The sequence below is a fragment of the Musca domestica genome, unplaced genomic scaffold (assembly GCF_030504385.1).
Source record: "Musca domestica strain aabys unplaced genomic scaffold, Musca_domestica.polishedcontigs.V.1.1 29, whole genome shotgun sequence".
Classification (NCBI taxonomy): Eukaryota; Metazoa; Arthropoda; class Insecta; order Diptera; family Muscidae; genus Musca; species Musca domestica.
The window spans coordinates 114,031-133,451 of record NW_026712296.1 but is presented as its reverse complement, the minus strand read 5'-3'; the positions used below and the strand labels follow the sequence as shown (position 1 = coordinate 133,451).

The following is a 19,421-nucleotide window of genomic DNA, read 5'->3' as shown; positions in this document are numbered from 1 at the left end:
CGCATAGCAAACATTTGAAAACGTTACCCGGCCATTCGTTCGCAAACGATACATGACATTAATATGCCTAGCCATGACTTCAAGCTTTTTATGTACTTGCACCCATGGTACAATGAATACAAGGTAGGCTAACTTTGAAAAAATTGCAAGTATAGAGGTCTACCTGTTTGGCTTGTAATGTCAGAATTACTATCAAAACATTAAAAAGGCAAACAACTTGTTGCATTGATTTTGAATAAATAATTTAAAACCGCGAAAACTGAATGAAAGGTCAAAATTTCTTTTCAAAATCATGTTCTATATATCTCTTATGGTTTATTTCGCGACAAAAATTGTAGTTTTTGTCGATGCATACGTCGCAATAAGCATTTTGAAAACACCCGAATTTGAATATTTTCTGAACAATTTTTTTATTATTGAAAAGAATACACACACATAAACAAATGAAGTTGACATATTAAACCAGAAAAATAAAAAAATTAAAATCATATAGTAGTTCTGCCCTACCTTCAATTCATTGTACCATGCTTGCACCCATGGTACAATGATATCAAGGTAGGGCTATGATACCATATGATTTCAATTTTTTTATTTTCTTGGCTTAATATGCCATCTTTATTTGTTTATGTATGTGTTTTCTTTTCAATAACAAAAAAATTGTTCAGAAAACATTCAAATTCGGATGTTTTCAAAATGTTTATTTTATCGTATGCATCGACAAAATCTAGAGTTTTTGTAGCGGAATAATCCTTTAGAAATATATAGTACATGATTTTGAAAAGAAGTGTTGACCTTTCATTCAGTTATCGCGGTTTTCAATTATTTATTCAAAATAAATGCAACAAGTTGTTTGATTTTTTATTGTTTTGATACTAATTCTGACATTACAAGCCAAACAGGTAAACCTCTATACTTGCAATTTTTTCAAAGTTAACCTACCTTCTCTTCATTGTACCATGCTTGCACCATAATAGTATTAAGTGTAAATTTATTTTGAATTTTTGTTATACATATATATTTTTTAACAGGCAAACCAATCAACCTTTAATTTAGACTTTTCATTCATAATTTTACCAATCTGTCGGTAGTTCAAAAAATGAGTTAGAGAATCGCACTTCCGGCTATATAATGCTCCTTATGGAATTCAACTTTAAAAATACATTTTTTGAAATGTGAATTAAATTAAAACTTTTAATACTATAAAAATTAAATTTGTTTTCATCTCTGATTTTTCTGTCGTTGTTTTTTATATGTTTACATGAAAATACAAAATTTAAAGGAATTGATAGAAAGTTGGCAGTGCGAGCAATTTTTTCCCTTCACACTGAGACTTGCCGCAAGTAAACTTGTCTAATCTAAATTTGGCCTTAGTTAACCAACAGCTGTTATGACATGTTGCCTCTTCCACTTTCTATACATTTGGCGATTTCCCTCTTCTTACTTTCGCAGCTCTCTGTAATTAGTGTTGGTGTACAGAGCATACAGAAAACATAGCCTGCCGCCGCCAAAAAAAAATTGTTCACTACGTTGTCTGGTGACAGAGAAACTATATAAACATATTTTTAATTATTAAATGTTAGCGAAAAAATGAAAGAAAACAAAATAATTAAATTGGTTCACGTCGCGTGGCGTGAACGGTGGTCCGACTCGCAATGGGGTATTAACATTAAAAATGTAGGTATACAATTGTGCTGCTAATGCATTGTTTTATTTATAAATTCGGCTTGCTAAAATATACATTGAATATTGGCAGTTCCCTAAATAGTGCCATCGAAAGTTGGATTCTCTGTTTTTGCCAGTGCCAAAATTAATTGCCGCTGTTTCATGGTCAAGTTACGTGGTATGTGAATTTTAACAATAACTATATGGTCTCCAATACCATCGCAACGGCTTCGTATGCCTTTACCTTTTAAAGTGATCCTTGTATGGGACTCAGTGCCTGGTTCAATGTTCATGTCCAAATTCTCATAAATACCACGAACCTTAACAGTGGCGCCAAGAATAGCTTCCGTTAGATTGATGTATTTTTCGGTAATTACATTATTTCCAATACGTTGATAATAGTTTGATTCCTGAACATGTATTCTATAGTGGAGTCGTTGTCCATTTTTACTGTTCTCAACGGACATAACGTCCCCGGTTTTTACTCCAGCTGGTATGTGGATTGTTATTCTATTCGATTCCTGCACAAATCCACGACATTCACACAGATCACATTGATTACGATTCACAAAGCGTTTCCCATTACACTGATCGCATACAGAGACGGCCGTGTATGTGGCGGTTTTTTTCTTCAATTGTCCATTTCCATTGCATTTACGACATGGTTCTACACTAGTTCTTCCAGCCATTCGCAGTGAATTGCCATTGCATTGTGGGCATTTGACCAAATATTTCAGATCAACAATTCTCTTAACGCCGTGCACCGACTCGAGAAATGTAATGTCCAATTTTTGTTCGGAATTTACCATGTTACGGATATCTGTATGAAAAAGAAGGCAATTAAGAAGGAAACATAGCATAAGAAAATATATAAATATTACCATCATTTATTGTGGAAGGAATTGTTGGTGAATTCTCTTTTTGTTTTGCCAATTCTTTAAAATTTGTCAAAACATTTGGTATTTTTATTGTGTACTCCCTGCCTTGGCATTTAGCATTTACATTGTTTAGAAATTGTTCCTCGTTTTGAACTTGACCTAATTGATCGTATTCCAGGCGCTTGCTTTCATCGGTCAAAATGTGATATGCATTTGATATTTCCTCAAATCGTTTCGAAATTTGTTCATTGTTATTGAAATTTGATGAATCAGGATGAAAACGTTTAGCCTGCGCATAGTAGGCAGCTTTGATCTCCTGCATTGTTGCTTGTCTACGAAGACCAAGAACCTTGTAGTAGTAGTCTTTGGGAAGTTGTTTCTGCTGTTTCGACTCGGTAATCAATTCTGAATTTTTTTGTCCATTTATACGGAGCTTCTCATTGCGACGATCGGGATAATAAATCACCTTATCGGTTTTAAACTGATAGGCTGCAGTTGCGAAGGTCCCGCTTTGATAATGACCAAAATTTTGCATTAAACAAGAATATTTATATGATTTTATTAAATGTTTCATGTTTTAATATACGACGACTCAATGATGTGACTCAAAGCAACTAAAGGAAGGAATTTGAAATATTACAAAATATGCAAAAAGTCTGTCTGGGTACTTTTGAAAAATGAACAATTGGAAATAGAAATTTAAAATAACCAATTTTTAAATTTATAATCCATATTTACAGGTAATACCACGAGGTGTCAGCGGAGATGTTTATAATTTATCAGATTGTTTACTCCAACAAGCCCTGATTGGTTCCACAGCCAATCCGGTAAGTAATACCTATGCTCACATTGTTACAGTTTAATTAGTATAATTGTTATTTTTCAGATGGTTCTGAATTATTTAAAACATTCGCTATGTGCCCATCTGGTTTCATACGCCGCTGTCTTGAGGCGTATAGCGAAATATGAACATTTCGATCGAATTTACTGCTTGACTTCGTTGTTGGATTTTGTAGATTCCATTTTAGATGGGGTTTCGTGTCGGTAAGTTTACTGGCGGCTTGCATGCAGTCTATAGGTTGTAATATTTTATTTTTTCTATTTTTGTTTGCAGAACAAAGGCTGAGGAATCAATGTTGCCTGGCGCAATTGTTTCTTTTGTCGATTGGCTTATGCATATATTTGCAACTATTACCACCAGCTACGAAATGAATCGCGAACTAAGCGCTGAAAACTCCTATTTGCTTGATCAATGTTGCGCGGTTATTGAAAAGCTAGTTAAGAATCAATTTATACTAGCAATTCTATTTGTTGGAAGGCAAGAGGCTCCCGATAATTACAGTAAAATACGTGAAAACTATGCCACAATTAAGACATCATTGACAAATTCCAATTTTACGCCGCCCCACCCCGGCGTGGAGAAATATCTGCAAAAATTGGCGTACATAGATGTACATCATTTGGATATGAAAATTCTGGATGTCCACCAGGTGCCAGAACCAATTTCGTATTGTGTACAGCCCTTGCTGGCAGTTGAGGTATTACTGAATCCATGTAATGATGTATCATATTATGTAGCAGAAATGCAGATGTTGCAAAGACTAAAAAAGTTTTCCAATACCCGGCTGTTTTATGAAATTATTCGTGCTGGTTTTGTGTCGCTCAGCAGTGTGGTAACAAGTCACGACACTATCTGGGGGGCATTTATGTTTTTCAAGGTTCCCCAAATTATAAAGCAGCTGCATGCGCTTAACAGAGGTAAGAAGGAATCGATTAAGCGTTTATATAGAGTCTTATATTTTGTCTTATTGCAGCTTCTGTAGAACCAAACCCAACCGATTTTATTCCGGAGGTTGTTGAAGCCTTTGAAATGCTACTTGAAGATAATCTACTCTTAGATTTAATGGATTCAAAATGTTCTTGCAACATTATTGAGTATCTTCTCAATGATTGGGCCAAACAACATTTGGTCAACGAGGTTCATGTTAAGCATTTTGCAGCACAGCGAGATCAAGAGGCATCGTTGCTATTGCAAAAACGTGAATGGGGCAATCAAACACAATCCATAATTAATTTTATAATACGTGCCGAGGTTCCCTTGTCTGGTGTGTTAAAGACACTTAGCGCAGATTACAACAAGGTGCAGGAGGCATTGTTGGGTGTGCTATGCCAAGTCTTAGTTGGTGAGTAAATTACGAAAAACCTTGTTCTGGCCTTCATGATGTTTTCGTTAACTATATTTTAAATAGGAAATAGCTTTGATTTGATACTGGCAGTAGCAACTGTCGAAGGTCGTTTGAAGACGTTTGTTTCGCGGCTAATACAATGCAATGAAAACTCAAAACAAATTCCAGGCGAAATTGGAAAAGCATCCATTATTCGTTCCACATTGTTTGATGTTTCATTTTTAATCCTGACATCAATTGTCCAGACATACGGTTCACATGTTAGTATGGCGTTTTTTTTTTTTCAATTAATAAATTAGATATTACAATATGTATGTCGTGGTAGGTGGTTTTAACAGATAATGGTGACAGTTTCTTTGAGAAATGGGTGCGAGAGTGCATGTTCGAGCGAAACAAACCGAAAAACCATCGTAATATGTTGGCAATGTGTGATGATAATATTGTGGACGAGTTGTTATTGACCTTTAGCAAACCTGACACGCAGATGAAAAGTTCGTAAGTAATATATAATTTATATTCTTTAAAATTAAGCAAGGAACCCTGTTAAATTTGTTGAAATAATCTTTAAATATTCCAATGAAAATTCAATGTGTTGTTACGATTTTTAAAAATTGATTTAATGTTTGTTTTTGTAGAAACATAACCTGGAACGACATCTGTATCAATTTACCCGGCGTCATAAATCATGTCTTGATATCTTGGGAAAAAGACACTTTGTCTGCAGCCGATGTCAAGAATATATTGGATAATATTAAGAGACGCATGTTCTCGTTTTCAGTTTGTGCAACGGCGTACTTAAGGGCTTATATGCATTCCGTAAAAGACGTAAGCTTAAAAATAACTATATATGTGCATAACAAACACTGAATCACAATGATTTAATTCCTTATTATTTTTATACAGAAAGAACTTCTGAAGCCACTGAATATGATTCAGCAATTCCTTACTCCACCGTGTAATGAAGAAATGTCCTCACAAGAAAATGTCAAAGAACGTTTGGGTCTTTCATTTCAAATTATACGAAAAATGCAATATGATGCTCATCCTGCGGGCAGTCTTAAGTCTCGCAGTTTGACTTTAACACAAAATCTGGTTTCACGCAATCCTTTGGTGGATCAATATAAAGATGTCTGGAGTACAATAGCCGACAACGGTTGGGTATCACCAGGAGCAGCTCAGGTCCTGGAATCTCTTTTACATGCCGGTGGTCCTGCTTGGCTATCTTCTCAATTGGTTGAGGAAATGCTTAAATGTAAATATAAAAAGGTACAGTTGTAATATTCCCCTCCATCCATCTAAGCCAAGTCAACTCAGTTATTAATAATGTAGCCATGATGTAACCTTGATCAAAAGTTAATACCATATTTTTATTTTACATTTTTAAGGATATGATGACAACGTTAATCTAGCTATGATATAACCTTGATCAAAATTTAATGTCATGTTTTTATTTTACATTTTTAAGGATATGATGAAAACAATGGACATTGTATTTGCAATTTCCCATTTGGATATAGAGCGTATTACTGAGGCTTTGCTTACCAATGTCGTTCCGGCCATAATCAACAATCGCCAAGAGTAAATATATTTCAAATTCCTTTTTGACACAATATAATTTTCATTCTTCTCCTTAATGTCTTAGAGAGGACACCAACTTGCCCCACTCTTATGTATTGGCTAGATTATGTGTCTACTGCATTATATCGGCCTTGGAGACACGAAATCAAACAATGCAAAAGAAACGTTCTCGCTCTCATGATGGTGACGACCATGAGTTAAATAATGCAGCAAAGATGCGCAAAATTGCTCCAGACGGTTCAGACAATTCATGTTCCAATGATTTTCTCTCAGAAAATAATCTACTATTGGGATCATCCATAACAGCGATGCATGCAAACAATATGCGCGAAACGCCAACGCAATTGAGAGAACCTTTGCAATCGTCAATTCAATATATATTTAAAGTATTTCAACATTTTGTTGCCACCGATGAGCTGTCACCGAAAACATATTTTGTCTATCAGTTCATAACCCTGTTGGTAGAGTGCGGCAAAGATCGTGTCAAGCCCATTCTCAAGCTATTGCCGCCAAGTCTTATGCAGTGTCTTTTGAAGGCAATGGCGGCCGAAGACATACATGTGGGTTTGATTACAAGGTAGGTGGTAGTAATAAATACCAAGAGTTTCTTGTGTTAATAAATCTATTCTTTTCAGACTTTATGATTTGCGTGTGAATATAGGCCGTCAAGCAGCTGTCTCAGATTTATGTCTGTGGAGAAATATAAAATTAAAGCAACAAAGCATTCAATTATAGATGATCAATGTTTCATATGATTGCTTCAACATGTAATAAGATAAGATCAACATTTATATGCTTACAAGTCTTAGAGAGCTTGAAAAATAAAGTACATATGTAGAATAATTTTTTACCTCCTTGTAACAATGAGTGTTTTTACAGTTACTGGAAGTGGGATACATGGGTATTAGTCCCTTAATGGGGCTGTTTTGACGTCTGTTGTGATTGATCTGTGACTTTTTTCGATTATTTTCTGCCAATTTGACTCAAGACTTGCTGGGAGATGAAATTCACAATAAGCAGTAGTACACAATTATATGTTCATAATTCTTTTTTTTTATTTTGCGAAATATCTACTGAGTTATAAATATGTTTTTGTTTTTTTAACGTTACATTAATGAGTTGTTTTCGTTCTAATATTATGCTGTTTTGACGAAATTTCGTTACAATTTAATTTTCCAATTCTCCAAAGATCTCATTTATAAAACAAAAATAAGTTCAAATAAATTTTCATAATTATGTTTAAAACAAAGTGCATTTTTTTCTATTACAAGACGAAAGGAGCAGATTCTTAAAGAATTTTTTAAATTAAATCGCTACATGATAAATGGACAATTAACAAAATTGAAACTTTTAAGTTTAAGTAATAAAGGGGGAGTTGCATTTTATTATAAGCATTTTTATTGTTGGAAATGAAACGGGCGGGATGCTTGTTGTGAGTAATAAGAGTTGGTTGCTTTAATTGTTTTGAAATATTAAATTAATATAAAAGCGTCCACCAATTCCCAATAAAATGGCCAACAGGTAGACGCCATTTCTTAAAGTAAACACTTTTGTTTTTCTATATCACTTGAGGCAGCATTCGAAATATGTTTCTCCTACAAAGTTACCACGCATTGCTTTCGATACATTATGCTCAAATAGACGACGATTTGTTTGCAAAACATCAGCGGCTTCTTTATTTAATGGATCCTCGGGATTAGGTTCCTAGAAATGAATGCATATTCGTCAATAAAACTTTCAAATGTGTAAAATGGTGTAGACCTACCAAGAATAAATACTGTAAACCGTAGACAATAGAACTGATGGTCAATACTGGATTCCAGTCTTCACGAAGAATATTTAAACACACATTGCCTTCGAGATCAATGTTGGGGTGGTAGACTTGCGTTTCACACTTAACCTTTGGTGCTTCATGTGGATAGTTGGGGCCAACACGGAAATTAAACACAAATCGTCCACCTTTGTAAAAACCTTCATCGGGACAAATAATCAATTTGAAGTTGAGCAAATCATCGGGATCGGGAAATTCCATAGCACATGTTTTTGGCAGGGTAAGTTCATTTATGTCTAGAAAATATGAAAGAGACAGTTAGAAATGTTACAATTTATTTAGTTTACTAACGAAATCGCCTGTTATGAGACATCGATCTTCGTACTCTACCCTGTACAACAAAATCTCCTTTTGTTTATGAAAATTTTCATTGCTAGCCGGAATTTGGCCGAAGAATGAAAGGCGTTACTTATGGATAGATTTCCACACCTGCTACAAAAAAAAAAAAAACTACTCTTAACGAAAAAAATTTTGAACTTTTTAGATGACAACGCTGCCTCGGTTGTTCTTAGAAACCATGATGAACTTACGGAAATTTAGAAACACACATCTAGGTAATTGTGGACTTCCGTAGGAAAGCTGAAAATGTATACTATTAATTACTTCCTATAGAGATACATATGGTACAATTTTAAAAGTGGTCCGCGGTAGCCTTTTGCCTGACAAAGAAGGAAATCGGATTCATCGGAAATGTTAAAATTTACAGTAACTATTTACTCCATTGCTGCCATGATTGCTGCTTAGAGCACTATGTTGAAAGTTTTGGGATCCACATTAAATTAGCTTACAAAATATCTATTAACTTTTTTATAACCAAACAAAAAATCGGATAATCTATCCTAGAAACAGAAGTTTGGTGGTAGTCCACTACAAATTCTACAAAAACTGGCTGCAAATCACTAGTACGAAATGAAATTGTTTTGCAAATCTTAAAATACTTTTTATTTGCACATGCTAGTGTTACCTTTTTGTATGCGCAACTGGGCAGCAGATGCTTTCTTTTGCTGAGCTCCACTACGGCCAGTTTGATCGCCTTCTTTTTTCTGTTGTTTAAGGGAAAATAACTTAATCATCTTTGAACTTCAATTTGTAATCCAGATGAATAGTGTACAAAGTGATATATTGTTGTTGTCGAAACCCGTCGATGGGTGCCAAATTTTCCAAGACCTGTGTGTTGTATCGTTGTCGTCGTCTGCAGTGATTGACGGTGATGATGTTGTTGTTGATTTTCTTTTCTTTTTGCTGTCCGTATTTCCGTGTAGATTTTTTACAATGATTTGTGCTGCCCTTTTTCGCAATTTTCGAGGGACTTGAATTTATGTTAACATGCAGAAATTAATTATTAACAATATCCAAATAGGTGTTTAGTTGATGTTACAAATTTCGAAATATTGCAATTCCGTTCCTCCACTTATAGCTTCTTCCGAATTAAAATTATCTTTTCCCAAAGCAGGGATACATAAGTCGACTTTTGAGTGGTCGAACGATTGGCTTTTTGTCGCGAAAAAAATCAAAAAGGCAATATCATCTCTATGAATGCCAAAAATCGAGTTCATAGTTCAAAAAAATTAAATACATTTAATATGAAGTTGATATTTACTTACGAAAATGAAAAATTGATTTATGACCTCTACTGTATATCCCTATTACGAAAATAAAAAACCTACACAGTGCAAAATATCGCGGCACTTTTGTGATGGTTGGCAAAAAAGCTGAGTTGAGTTTCTATGTATTATACGTCATCGCTTGGAGGGAAGTGTTAGTTTAGCGTATAACGTAAAAATGGATATAAGCCGCACTGCCATGTTGAGAGTGTCGATGAGTTCATCGAAATTAGTTCATTATATGTGTACAAGTGTGATTGAATAGCGTGTTGGCATATCGTCACCTGAATGCAAATAATTAAAATATTACATAAAAATGTATTTCAGGTAAAAATACAAAAAATATATGTTTTACCAACAAGGTTTCATTTTACATAATTGCTACATAATTCCTTACATATTCGGACACAAAAAATTAGGATCAACCGTTGAGATTTTTTTGTATATTTGATTTATCTTTACTATTTTTTGAAACAAAAAATACCTCAAAAATTAATGAGACGTTGAGGTTTTTATAAAATGGAGTTTTATATTTAACCTTAAATTATATCGGCCTCAAAATTAAACAACATGACAAAAAACATTCATAAATGTCAAATTGCAGGTTCTTGAACAGAGCATATAAAAATGCTCATTGCAGAACTTATAGACAAGTAAAGGTAGTAAAGGTGTAATAACATAAGAAGCTTGAAGTAATGGCTAGGCATTTTTTGTGACATTTCATAAAGGGATTACAGGTAAGGAGGTATAACAGCTTCGCAAAACTACAGAAATACAGCCCTGAGGCTATGTCCGCTTCCTGTCAAATTTGCGTGCCACAAGTTATTTTCAATTACTCAATATTTATCCTCATTTTTAAAATCTGTCGAACAGCGGGAAAAATGAATGAAGTGCCTAGATTTTCTTTCAAAAATGTGATCTAAACAGTTCTATCTTTCAAATTCATGATAAAACTGCCGAATAGCTTTATTGCGCGTATCACAATTTATGCTAGGAACACAATTGGAGCGAACGACGAATTTCGCCCTACGCAGCGACAAAATGAGCCGCGAAAATTCGTCGTATGGAACACAATACCGACGAAATTATAAAACAGCTGATGAAGTTGTTTACTTTTTGCTCATTTGTTGACTACAATGAATTATACAAGAACACATAATTCTTTACGTTCTCTATTATAATTTCACTTATGTCCATCTTCTCTATTATAAATTCACTGATATCCATCTTCACTCAGGCGCAAGTACACAAATAAATAAACAAATTAATTATGTTAGTAACAGATAGTAGAGTGACCATAACAAATTTTAAAGTAAAAAGTAACTTTATTTACTAAAACACATAAAATTCGTACAAGTATGGCCACCTTGTACTATTTTGTTCGCCGGTCGCCGGCGTATGAAATAGAAATAAAGCTAATTGAGTTCGCGGCGACCGACGAAATTTTCGCCGGTGCCGTGATTGTGTGCACTTCCATATACACATATGTGTTTTATTTTTGACGACGAACATACGCCGCGAAAAAATTCGTCGTTCGCTCCAATTGTGTTCCTAGCATTACGCGTCCTCCAATCATTGATTTTGAAAATAATTTGTTTTTATTTTGAAAACAATAAATACATACACAAAATTGGCAGAAATCGGGCACACTTAGAAAAAAATTGTAATCAGCTGATAGCTTTACATTACCGATTTTCTCTTTATGCTATCGAAGAAAATTGCAAAACTAGTAGATTCTTGCAGGTACTAGAACAAAGCATATTTTTAAGTATTTTATTTTCCACAGATATTAGCTGGATAACTGCCCATAGGGACATGAACGGTTACATAACATCTTTTCTCTGACTATCAAACTATTCTTGATTTTCGAAACCTTCATTTATTTTGGATATTTATATTCCAAGATTAAATTTTATAGTTTGTAGCTGATGACATGTAAAAAGCAGTAAGAGAACAATATGGTTTCAATCCAAGCTTTGTAATTACATTGCAGTAGGATTATTCTGAGTCTGAGGCACAATACTTTAATTTGCAGATAAATTACTATTTTTAAATAAAAATTCAGTTACACATTCCAATGTTCGCCCCAACAACATCGATGATGTTCGATTTTTCAAATATCGATAAATATTTAGCACGTGAAACACATCAAAACAAAAACATTCTCTTTACAAAATTAGATTAAATAAAAATGAGTCAAGAGCCGGAAATTGCAAAGGATGCAGTCCTTAAAAAAAGTGAGGCCATAGCAGAAGGAACCCCGCAGGTCAAGGGTTATGATTTCAATGATGGTATTGATTATAGTAAATTATTTGAATCCTATGTTAATACCGGATTCCAGGCCACAAACTTGGGTTTGGCCATTAAGGAGATTAATAAAATGGTAAATAAACATATATAAAGATTTTTGTTCATTACTAATGTAAAGTCTATGTTTTATTAAAAGCTAGATTGCAGATCCCAGCCACTGACGGAAGAAGAACAAGATATTCATGAAACAGATGAATTTATTAAACGTAAACATAAATGTACGATTTTCTTGGGTTACACCTCAAATTTGGTATCATCGGGAATGAGGGAAACTTTGAGGTATTTGGTGGAACACAGTATGGTAGATTGCATCGTGGCGACAGCTGGTGGCGTCGAGGAAGATTTCATTAAGTGCCTGGCTCCAACATATATGGGTAAGTATTTAAGTTTATTGAAATATACATACCATCTCCATTGATAAATTCTTTAAAAACAGGGTCATTTGAATTGTCTGGAAGAGATTTGAGAGACCGTGGAATTAATCGTATTGGCAATTTGTTAGTTCCCAATGATAACTATTGCAAATTCGAAGATTGGCTAATGCCTCTGTTAGATGAAATGTTGGATGAACAAAAAACGAAAGGTACCGTTTGGTCACCATCACGCATAATTCATCGTTTAGGTGAACGAATAAATGATTCGTCATCGATTTACTATTGGGCTGCAAAAAATAAAATTCCTGTATTTTGTCCCGCCTTAACCGATGGCAGTCTAGGAGATATGATGTACTTCCATTCTTTTCGTAATCCCGGATTAGTTGTAGATATTTTATCCGATTTAAGACGACTCAATACAATGGCAGTAAAGGCTAAAAATTCGGGCATGATTATAATTGGTGGTGGTGTCATAAAACATCACATTTGTAATGCTAATCTAATGCGTAACGGTGCTGACTATTCAGTTTTTATTAATACCGCATCCGAATTTGATGGCAGTGATAGTGGTGCTCGGCCTGATGAGGCTATATCTTGGGGTAAAATCCGCAAAGATGCCAGTCCTGTAAAAGTATATGCAGAAGCTAGTTTGGTATTTCCTATTATAGTCGCAGAGACATTTGCCAAACGGAAATTTAATACAAACAAATAAGTGTTGAGCTTTAATAATATTAGTGAATAGAATTATGTGTGCTCTATATTATGATAAGAAATCGTAATAAAACTAAAAATTGACAATGTTAGAAATACCATAATATTGAACTTATTATTGTGTTGATATTAAGGATCAGATGGAATATCAAGTTGTTTGTGTTCCTTTACAGGGTGAGATGAAAAAACAGCAACCAACTTCAGAATGCTGTCATTTCTAAGCCACTCGTCCGACAGCTGTTAAAATTATTCCAGTGGCAGTACAAAAGTATTTTGGTGAGAAAAAAGTGTCTCGTACCATCGCTCGTTACCGTGATACTGGTAGCGTAGCCCTACGTCAAAGAAGTGGACGGAAGAAAACAGAAACGTCAGCAGAAATGATTCGAAAATTAAAGAAGCGTCTTGGTAAAATCCGCGTCGCAGTGGCCGAAAAATATCTCGTGAGCTGAACATATCGCAATATTCCATTCGGCAATTATTGAAAAATTCGGCACGTGCCACCCAAGAATGGTTACAAAATGAGTTTCCTCGCCTCATTTGCAGCGCACAATGGCCACCATAGTGCCACCAAGGTTGGCACTAAAAAATACCAAAGTGTCGATCACCTCAAGCAAGCGCTTCGCCGGGAATGAGCCAAAATACAACAGAGCAACATTCGGGCAGAGTGTGACAGTTTCATTGGCTGTTTGAAGACCACAATTCTTGCCAAAGATCACAAATTCGTTAAAATTTGTTTAACGTTTACTACCTCATATTGCTCCATCATATTGGTAGTTTTTTTTTTTTTTTTTCAATTTCACATATATCGTACATTTACCCATAAATTTCTTATGGAATGCTGTTGTGTGCAGGTTATAACATAGTCGGCCGCCCCACCACTGTATTTTCCGTACTCCATTAGCAATATCTATGAATTTGCTGTTCCCACTTGTATGACATTTTGGTTTTATATCAGTATAACAGTTTACAGCAGCATATAAATCAAACTGTTCTAAACTTTGCGAAATGAATATGGTACCCATGTGGATGCTTTGGAATCTGTTTAACATTTCTTGTCTGTAAAGTCAGCCTTTGCATGCGTGAGAGGACAATGAATGAATGGAATTTGTAGTAAGACTTTGCACATGAATAGCATTTTGCCGGCAAATTCCAATATAATTTACACAATAATACAACGTGATAAAAATTCAATGTACCTACCTATGTACAATAAATATGCGTGTTCTTGTATCTACAAACATATGTATCAGTTATGAACATATGTAGGTATGTACATAAGTGAATGTACCCATACAAACATGTGATTTACATTCTAATTTGGAAAATTGCATGTATATACATACTCATAGACATTCAATACTTATTTTATCAAACACTGATGGAATAGTTAATGTATACCAAGGTATAGTAATTTCGTTCGCCGTTTAAACTTTTTTATTAATTAGAAAAGATATTTAATAATTATATTTGGGATTCTTTTATAAATTGGAATAGGTGATGGTGAGTCGCTTATGTCTTCTACCAGATTTGAATTATCATTGGATGAACATAGAAGTGTAAAAATTAAGAAAAATAAAAAAACTAAAAAAAATTGCAACTCATCTAAAATAAGATGAAACGAATCAGTTGGTTTTGCAGACTGATAAGTACCATTAGCATTGGTTATTTATTTTAAGCAAGATCTGGACAATATCGACTACTTCCTTCACTTTATATGAAATGATTATTAGTAATAATTTTTGGGAAATGTAGAAATGTGAAAAGTGGGATATAGTGGACCGATGTATTCCACTTCATCTAATAATAATAAAACAAGTTAAAAAGTATCATTCGGTTTTTGCCGACGATGTATATTCTAGCTATTATTCGTTTATTTAAACATATTTTGGCATTCGTATTTATTATTCATCATGTTGTGTCTTTATGGGGGAGGTTCTGAAGGAGTTGGCCAATCCAAATTAAACATTACAACTTGCCATATTCAGACTATATCACTTGATATGATATATGTGATATTATTTAGGAAATTTTGAAATGTGCGTGAAGTGCCAGATATAGTGGATCGAAGTATTCCACTTCTTCTAACACAGATTAAAATATTGGTGTGTGCAAAATTTAAAGGAAATCGAACATTTATTTTCAATTTTATGCGAATAATTGCAAAACAAAATTTTAAATTTTTGTGGGGGAGGAGGTATCGGAGGGAGTGGGCAAAAAAATTCATTCACATCAGATCTCTTGTTGAGGGAAATGATATACCAAGTTATGAGAGATTTAAATATTTAAAATTGTGATTGTTTGTGGGGGAGGTACCATTTATCATCTTCACATCATATTTTGTGTTAGTAGAAACATTGGGATGTGTGGAATTTTAAAAGAATCGGATGTTTATTTCGTATTTTATGAGAGATATAATTTTGACCCGTTGTGAGAGAGGTACCAGAAGATTTGGTCCGATCTCTACCTTTTAACCTTAACCTCTTTATAACAGATCTTGCATTGATGTAAATATTGAGGTGTACCAAGTCTGAATAGAATTATTTGTTAATTTAGCGTTTTACGCACTTTATGGTTATTCCAAATGTTAATGCCTTTATGGGGGAGGTACCAGAAGCAGTGCGCCGATGTATACCATCTTCACAGCACATCTTGTGTTAGTGGAAATTATGATATGTGCGAAATTTGAAGAGAACCAGATGTTTATTTCTGATTTTATGCTCGTTTTGGTTGTTCAAAATTTTGACCCTTTGTGGGGGCGGTACCAGAAGGAATAGTCCGATCTCTACCATCCTTATAACAGATCTTGTGCTAATAAAAATATTCAGATGTGCCAAGTCTGAATGGAATCGGATGTTAATTTTGCGTCCAATAACCTTCGTGGATATTCAACATTTTGACCCTTCGTGGGGGGAGGTACCAGAAGGAGTGGACCGATTTATTCCATCTTCACACCATACCTTGGATTAAAAAATATATTTACACCGGAGCTAGAACTTATGCCTTATTGCATGTTTAAATTTGAGCTTAGAACCTGGACCAAGCTCTTTAATTATGAATTATTTGAAGCATTGAATTGATAATTTAAATCTGCAGAATTTGGTGTGTGTAAAGATGCATACGAATAATATAAACATCCAATTTATACAACCGCATTCACACTGTGTTTTGTTAACGACATAACGAACAAGTTGCACCGCCAAACCTACCCAATTCACCCCAGAAGATCTCTGGTTACAGCCCATTAAGGTAGCCGAATTTTTAAAACTGGAGCTCAAACCAGATTAGCAGCATCTAAACATCTGCATGTATTACTGCTGCAACAACAACAACTAAAAAGGTGGAGATTTTACAAAATTTGATTGTATATTTCAAAGGAAAACTCTGAAAAAAATATAAATATGTTGAAAAGAGGAAAACGACTACTATCCCCCCGGAACCCTCTCAAAAACAATATGCCACATCAAACTACTTTCTCTAGCCTTCAACATTTTGATGACAACGTTGTTTATGATGCTGATGACAAACATGACATAAATTAAATAGAAATGGTTTAAGACATTGCACATCCAGTTGCAGTCTCGTTCTGCATTCTTGTTCCTTCGTAGATTTTACTGTGAAAAATCTTCAGTGATGTTAGTGGACATTTACGTTACGCTGTGTGTTGTTAGTCAGTCAGTTATGTTGTTGAGATCAGTTTATTAGAAGTAATGAGGAAAAGAAATGTGTATGTACATATAATGGCGTATGACACAAATTTCAAAGTTGTAGACATTTGCATAAACATTAAGTGTCCTCACAGTTAATTACAATGTTGATTTGAGTGTTTATATAAATTAACTATTAACACCCCTTCTTAATATTACAAATATTATTTAAAATTAATTTATATAAGCTCAAAAGATATGTATGTATATAAAAATAACGAATTAATCTAAATTACATAATCCAATCAGTATTCGAAATTTACATATGTTAACCTTCTGTAAAGGCTTGGTTAGAATGTCTGCTAACATAGACTTTGTTGGACAATAATTAAATAATACGCTATTCGATCTATACAAGTCGCGAACAAAGTAAAACTTAACATCTATATGCTTGCTTCTAGGGCTTATTTTCTCATCTTGAAGTATCTTGAGGCAACTCTGGTTGTCTTCAAAAATGACCGGACTGGATATGTTGATTTCAAATTCCTTCATTAATTGCATAATCCATAAGAGTTCCTGAGATGCTTCAGCAAGAGCCACATATTCTGCCTCGGTAGATGATAAAGTTACATTTGCTTGCTTTCGACTAGCATAACTGATGACAGCATCACCAAGCTTAAAAATGAACCCACTTGTAGATTTTCGGTCATTGATGTCGCCTGCCCAATCAGCATCAGCAAAGCCGTTCAACTCCAATTCACTCTTAGATCCAACGAGCAATTTCAAGTCTTTAGTCCCTTTTAGATATTTTAGAACCCTTTTGACTTCAGTCCAATCTCTTTCATTCGGGCAAGTAATTTTCCGAGATAATATTGAAACGGCAAATGCAATATCTGGACGTGTATTGTTAGAGATATACAGCAGTGATCCGATAGCCTTCCGGTATAAGATATTGTTTTCAAGCAAATTATTCGTAGTTTCCTTCAAATATCCAGGATCCATGGGTATTGAAGAAATCTTAACATCTTGAAGATCAAACTCATTTAATATTTTTTCAATGTAACGTTCTTGTGACAAATAATATAAACCATTATTGTAGCTCACTTCTATCCCCAAATAGAGTCTTAAATCACCCAATTCCGTTATTGCAAAGTGGGATTTCAGAATACGTAAAACATCTTCAATTTGCTCATCAGTCTTAGATGCAACAATAATGTCATCGACGTAAATCAGAACGTATGTGATTGAGTTCGTATCACTTTTAACATATAAACAGGGTTCAGCCTTTCCCCTTCTGAATCCAGAATCAATTAGGATTTTGTTGATACGAAGATTCCAACATCTTGCCGACTGTTTCAGCCCATAGAGGCTTCGGTTTAATTTACAAACATAATTTTCTTTTCCAGGTATAATAAAACCTTCAGGTTGTTTCAAATATATATCGGTGTCCAAATCACCATAAAGAAACGCCGTTTTGACGTCAACGTGACGAACTTTCATATTTCTATAGCTTGCGATGGCCAACAGGCTTCTAAAAGTAGCTTGCTTTACAACTGGAGCAAAAACTTCGTCGTAGTTTTCGCCGTATTTTTGGGAAAAACCCTTTGCGACCAGTCTAGCTCTGTACTCCTTCTCACCATTAAATTTATGTTTAACTTTGAAGACCCATTTACAGCCGACCAAGTTGCCATCACGTGGCAACTCCACCAAGTCCCACGTTTTGTTTTCATGCAATGCCCTCATCTCCTCTTCCATAGCCATCAACCATCTCTTGCCGTCCGATCTGGACATAGCCTCTCCAAAATTTGTTGGATCATCTTCAACGCAAATTTTGTACCCATACTTTTTAGGCGGTATACCCTTGTTTGATCTTGAAGAAGTTCGAGGAGTATCATCAGGATTAATTGTTACGTCATTATTTAAAATTTCCTCGTCAGAAGACGATGAAAATTCCCCAGCTGATTCAAAGCCACAAAATTCTTCTGTGCTTATCGAATTATTATCTTCTTCTTCATGAGCAAGAGGCGAAACATTAGTAGAATTGATTGTAGAGACAGATATTACCATATTTTCGTCAGAATTGTTATCTTTCTTCGGAACATCAAGAAAATCGTTTGATTCCAAAAACTTCACGTTACGGCTTATTATGATGTTATTGGTATCAGTATTTAGCAAACGAAATGCTTTGCTCTCCTCAGAATATCCAACCAGAATACATTTGACAGCCACATCGTCCAACTTTTTGCGTTTTTGTTTTTCAACATGGACGTAAGCAGCGGAACCAAAAATACGAATATGGCTCAAATTTGGAGGCCTGCCAAACCATAACTCAAAAGGCGTTTTATTTACAGAAACTGATGAAAGTCGATTTTGAATATAGTTCGCATTGTTGACAGCCTCAGCCCAGAATTTGATATGAATATTCGCGTCGTATAGCATGCACCTGGCCATCTCCATTAAGCTCCGGTTCTTCCTCTCTGCAACTCCATTCTGCTCAGGAGTATAGGGGGCAGTGAGCTGGTGAATTATACCCTTATTTTTGAAAAACTTCTGCATCTTTTTATTTAAAAACTCTCCACCACGATCAGTTCTAAGAATTTTTAGACGTTTTCCTAATTGGTTCTCATTTTGTTCAATAAATTC

At 34.6% G+C, this 19,421-nt stretch overlaps 4 protein-coding genes across 4 annotated transcripts; 2 read left to right on the top strand and 2 right to left on the bottom strand.

Moving 5' to 3' along the window:
* The first annotated feature begins 1,464 nt into the window (after positions 1–1,464).
* On the top strand, positions 1,465–7,154 carry LOC101901038 (mediator of RNA polymerase II transcription subunit 24). The gene is made up of 12 exons (XM_005187797.4): positions 1,465–1,674; positions 3,281–3,367; positions 3,427–3,584; positions 3,655–4,298; positions 4,355–4,723; positions 4,790–4,986; positions 5,052–5,221; positions 5,362–5,551; positions 5,630–5,992; positions 6,192–6,304; positions 6,369–6,881; positions 6,940–7,154. The coding sequence occupies exons 1-12, from the start codon at positions 1,588–1,590 to the stop codon at positions 7,037–7,039; spliced, it is 2,991 nt and encodes a 996-aa protein (XP_005187854.2). The 5' UTR covers positions 1,465–1,587; the 3' UTR covers positions 7,040–7,154.
* LOC101887589 (protein tumorous imaginal discs, mitochondrial) lies at positions 1,682–3,158 on the bottom strand. The gene is made up of 2 exons (XM_005187805.4): positions 2,544–3,158; positions 1,682–2,482 (listed from the first exon to the last, which is right to left on the bottom strand). The coding sequence occupies exons 1-2, from the start codon at positions 3,112–3,114 to the stop codon at positions 1,758–1,760; spliced, it is 1,296 nt and encodes a 431-aa protein (XP_005187862.2). The 5' UTR covers positions 3,115–3,158; the 3' UTR covers positions 1,682–1,757.
* Positions 7,155–7,334: 180 nt separating the features above from the next.
* LOC101900864 (nedd8-conjugating enzyme UbcE2M) lies at positions 7,335–9,672 on the bottom strand. The gene is made up of 3 exons (XM_011295989.3): positions 9,100–9,672; positions 8,070–8,371; positions 7,335–8,008 (listed from the first exon to the last, which is right to left on the bottom strand). Exons 1-3 carry the CDS (start codon positions 9,206–9,208, stop codon positions 7,868–7,870), a joined length of 552 nt encoding a protein of 183 aa, XP_011294291.1. The 5' UTR covers positions 9,209–9,672; the 3' UTR covers positions 7,335–7,867.
* Positions 9,673–11,858: 2,186 nt separating this feature from the next.
* LOC101900686 (probable deoxyhypusine synthase) lies at positions 11,859–13,238 on the top strand. The gene is made up of 3 exons (XM_005187795.4): positions 11,859–12,122; positions 12,186–12,423; positions 12,486–13,238. Exons 1-3 carry the CDS (start codon positions 11,931–11,933, stop codon positions 13,133–13,135), a joined length of 1,080 nt encoding a protein of 359 aa, XP_005187852.2. The 5' UTR covers positions 11,859–11,930; the 3' UTR covers positions 13,136–13,238.
* Positions 13,239–19,421: the final 6,183 nt, after the last annotated feature.

Bases quoted from the DNA above. Each gene is read 5' to 3' on its own strand.
- LOC101901038 (XM_005187797.4), top strand. From the start codon at position 1,588: ATGAAAGAAAACAAAATAATTAAATTGGTTCACGTCGCGTGGCGTGAA. The intron at 5,993-6,191 runs GTACAGTTGTAA...TACATTTTTAAG, and splicing joins TTAAATGTAAATATAAAAAG to GATATGATGAAAACAATGGA. The intron at 6,305-6,368 runs GTAAATATATTT...TTAATGTCTTAG, and splicing joins ATAATCAACAATCGCCAAGA to AGAGGACACCAACTTGCCCC.
- LOC101887589 (XM_005187805.4), bottom strand. From the start codon at position 3,114: ATGAAACATTTAATAAAATCATATAAATATTCTTGTTTAATGCAAAAT. The intron at 2,483-2,543 runs GTAATATTTATA...TTTTTCATACAG, and splicing joins TCCTTCCACAATAAATGATG to ATATCCGTAACATGGTAAAT.
- LOC101900864 (XM_011295989.3), bottom strand. From the start codon at position 9,208: ATGATTAAGTTATTTTCCCTTAAACAACAGAAAAAAGAAGGCGATCAA. The intron at 8,372-9,099 runs GTAACACTAGCA...CATATTTTCTAG, and splicing joins CCAGTTGCGCATACAAAAAG to ACATAAATGAACTTACCCTG. The intron at 8,009-8,069 runs GTAGGTCTACAC...ATTCATTTCTAG, and splicing joins GTTTACAGTATTTATTCTTG to GAACCTAATCCCGAGGATCC.
- LOC101900686 (XM_005187795.4), top strand. From the start codon at position 11,931: ATGAGTCAAGAGCCGGAAATTGCAAAGGATGCAGTCCTTAAAAAAAGT. The intron at 12,123-12,185 runs GTAAATAAACAT...TTTTATTAAAAG, and splicing joins TTAAGGAGATTAATAAAATG to CTAGATTGCAGATCCCAGCC. The intron at 12,424-12,485 runs GTAAGTATTTAA...CTTTAAAAACAG, and splicing joins CCTGGCTCCAACATATATGG to GGTCATTTGAATTGTCTGGA.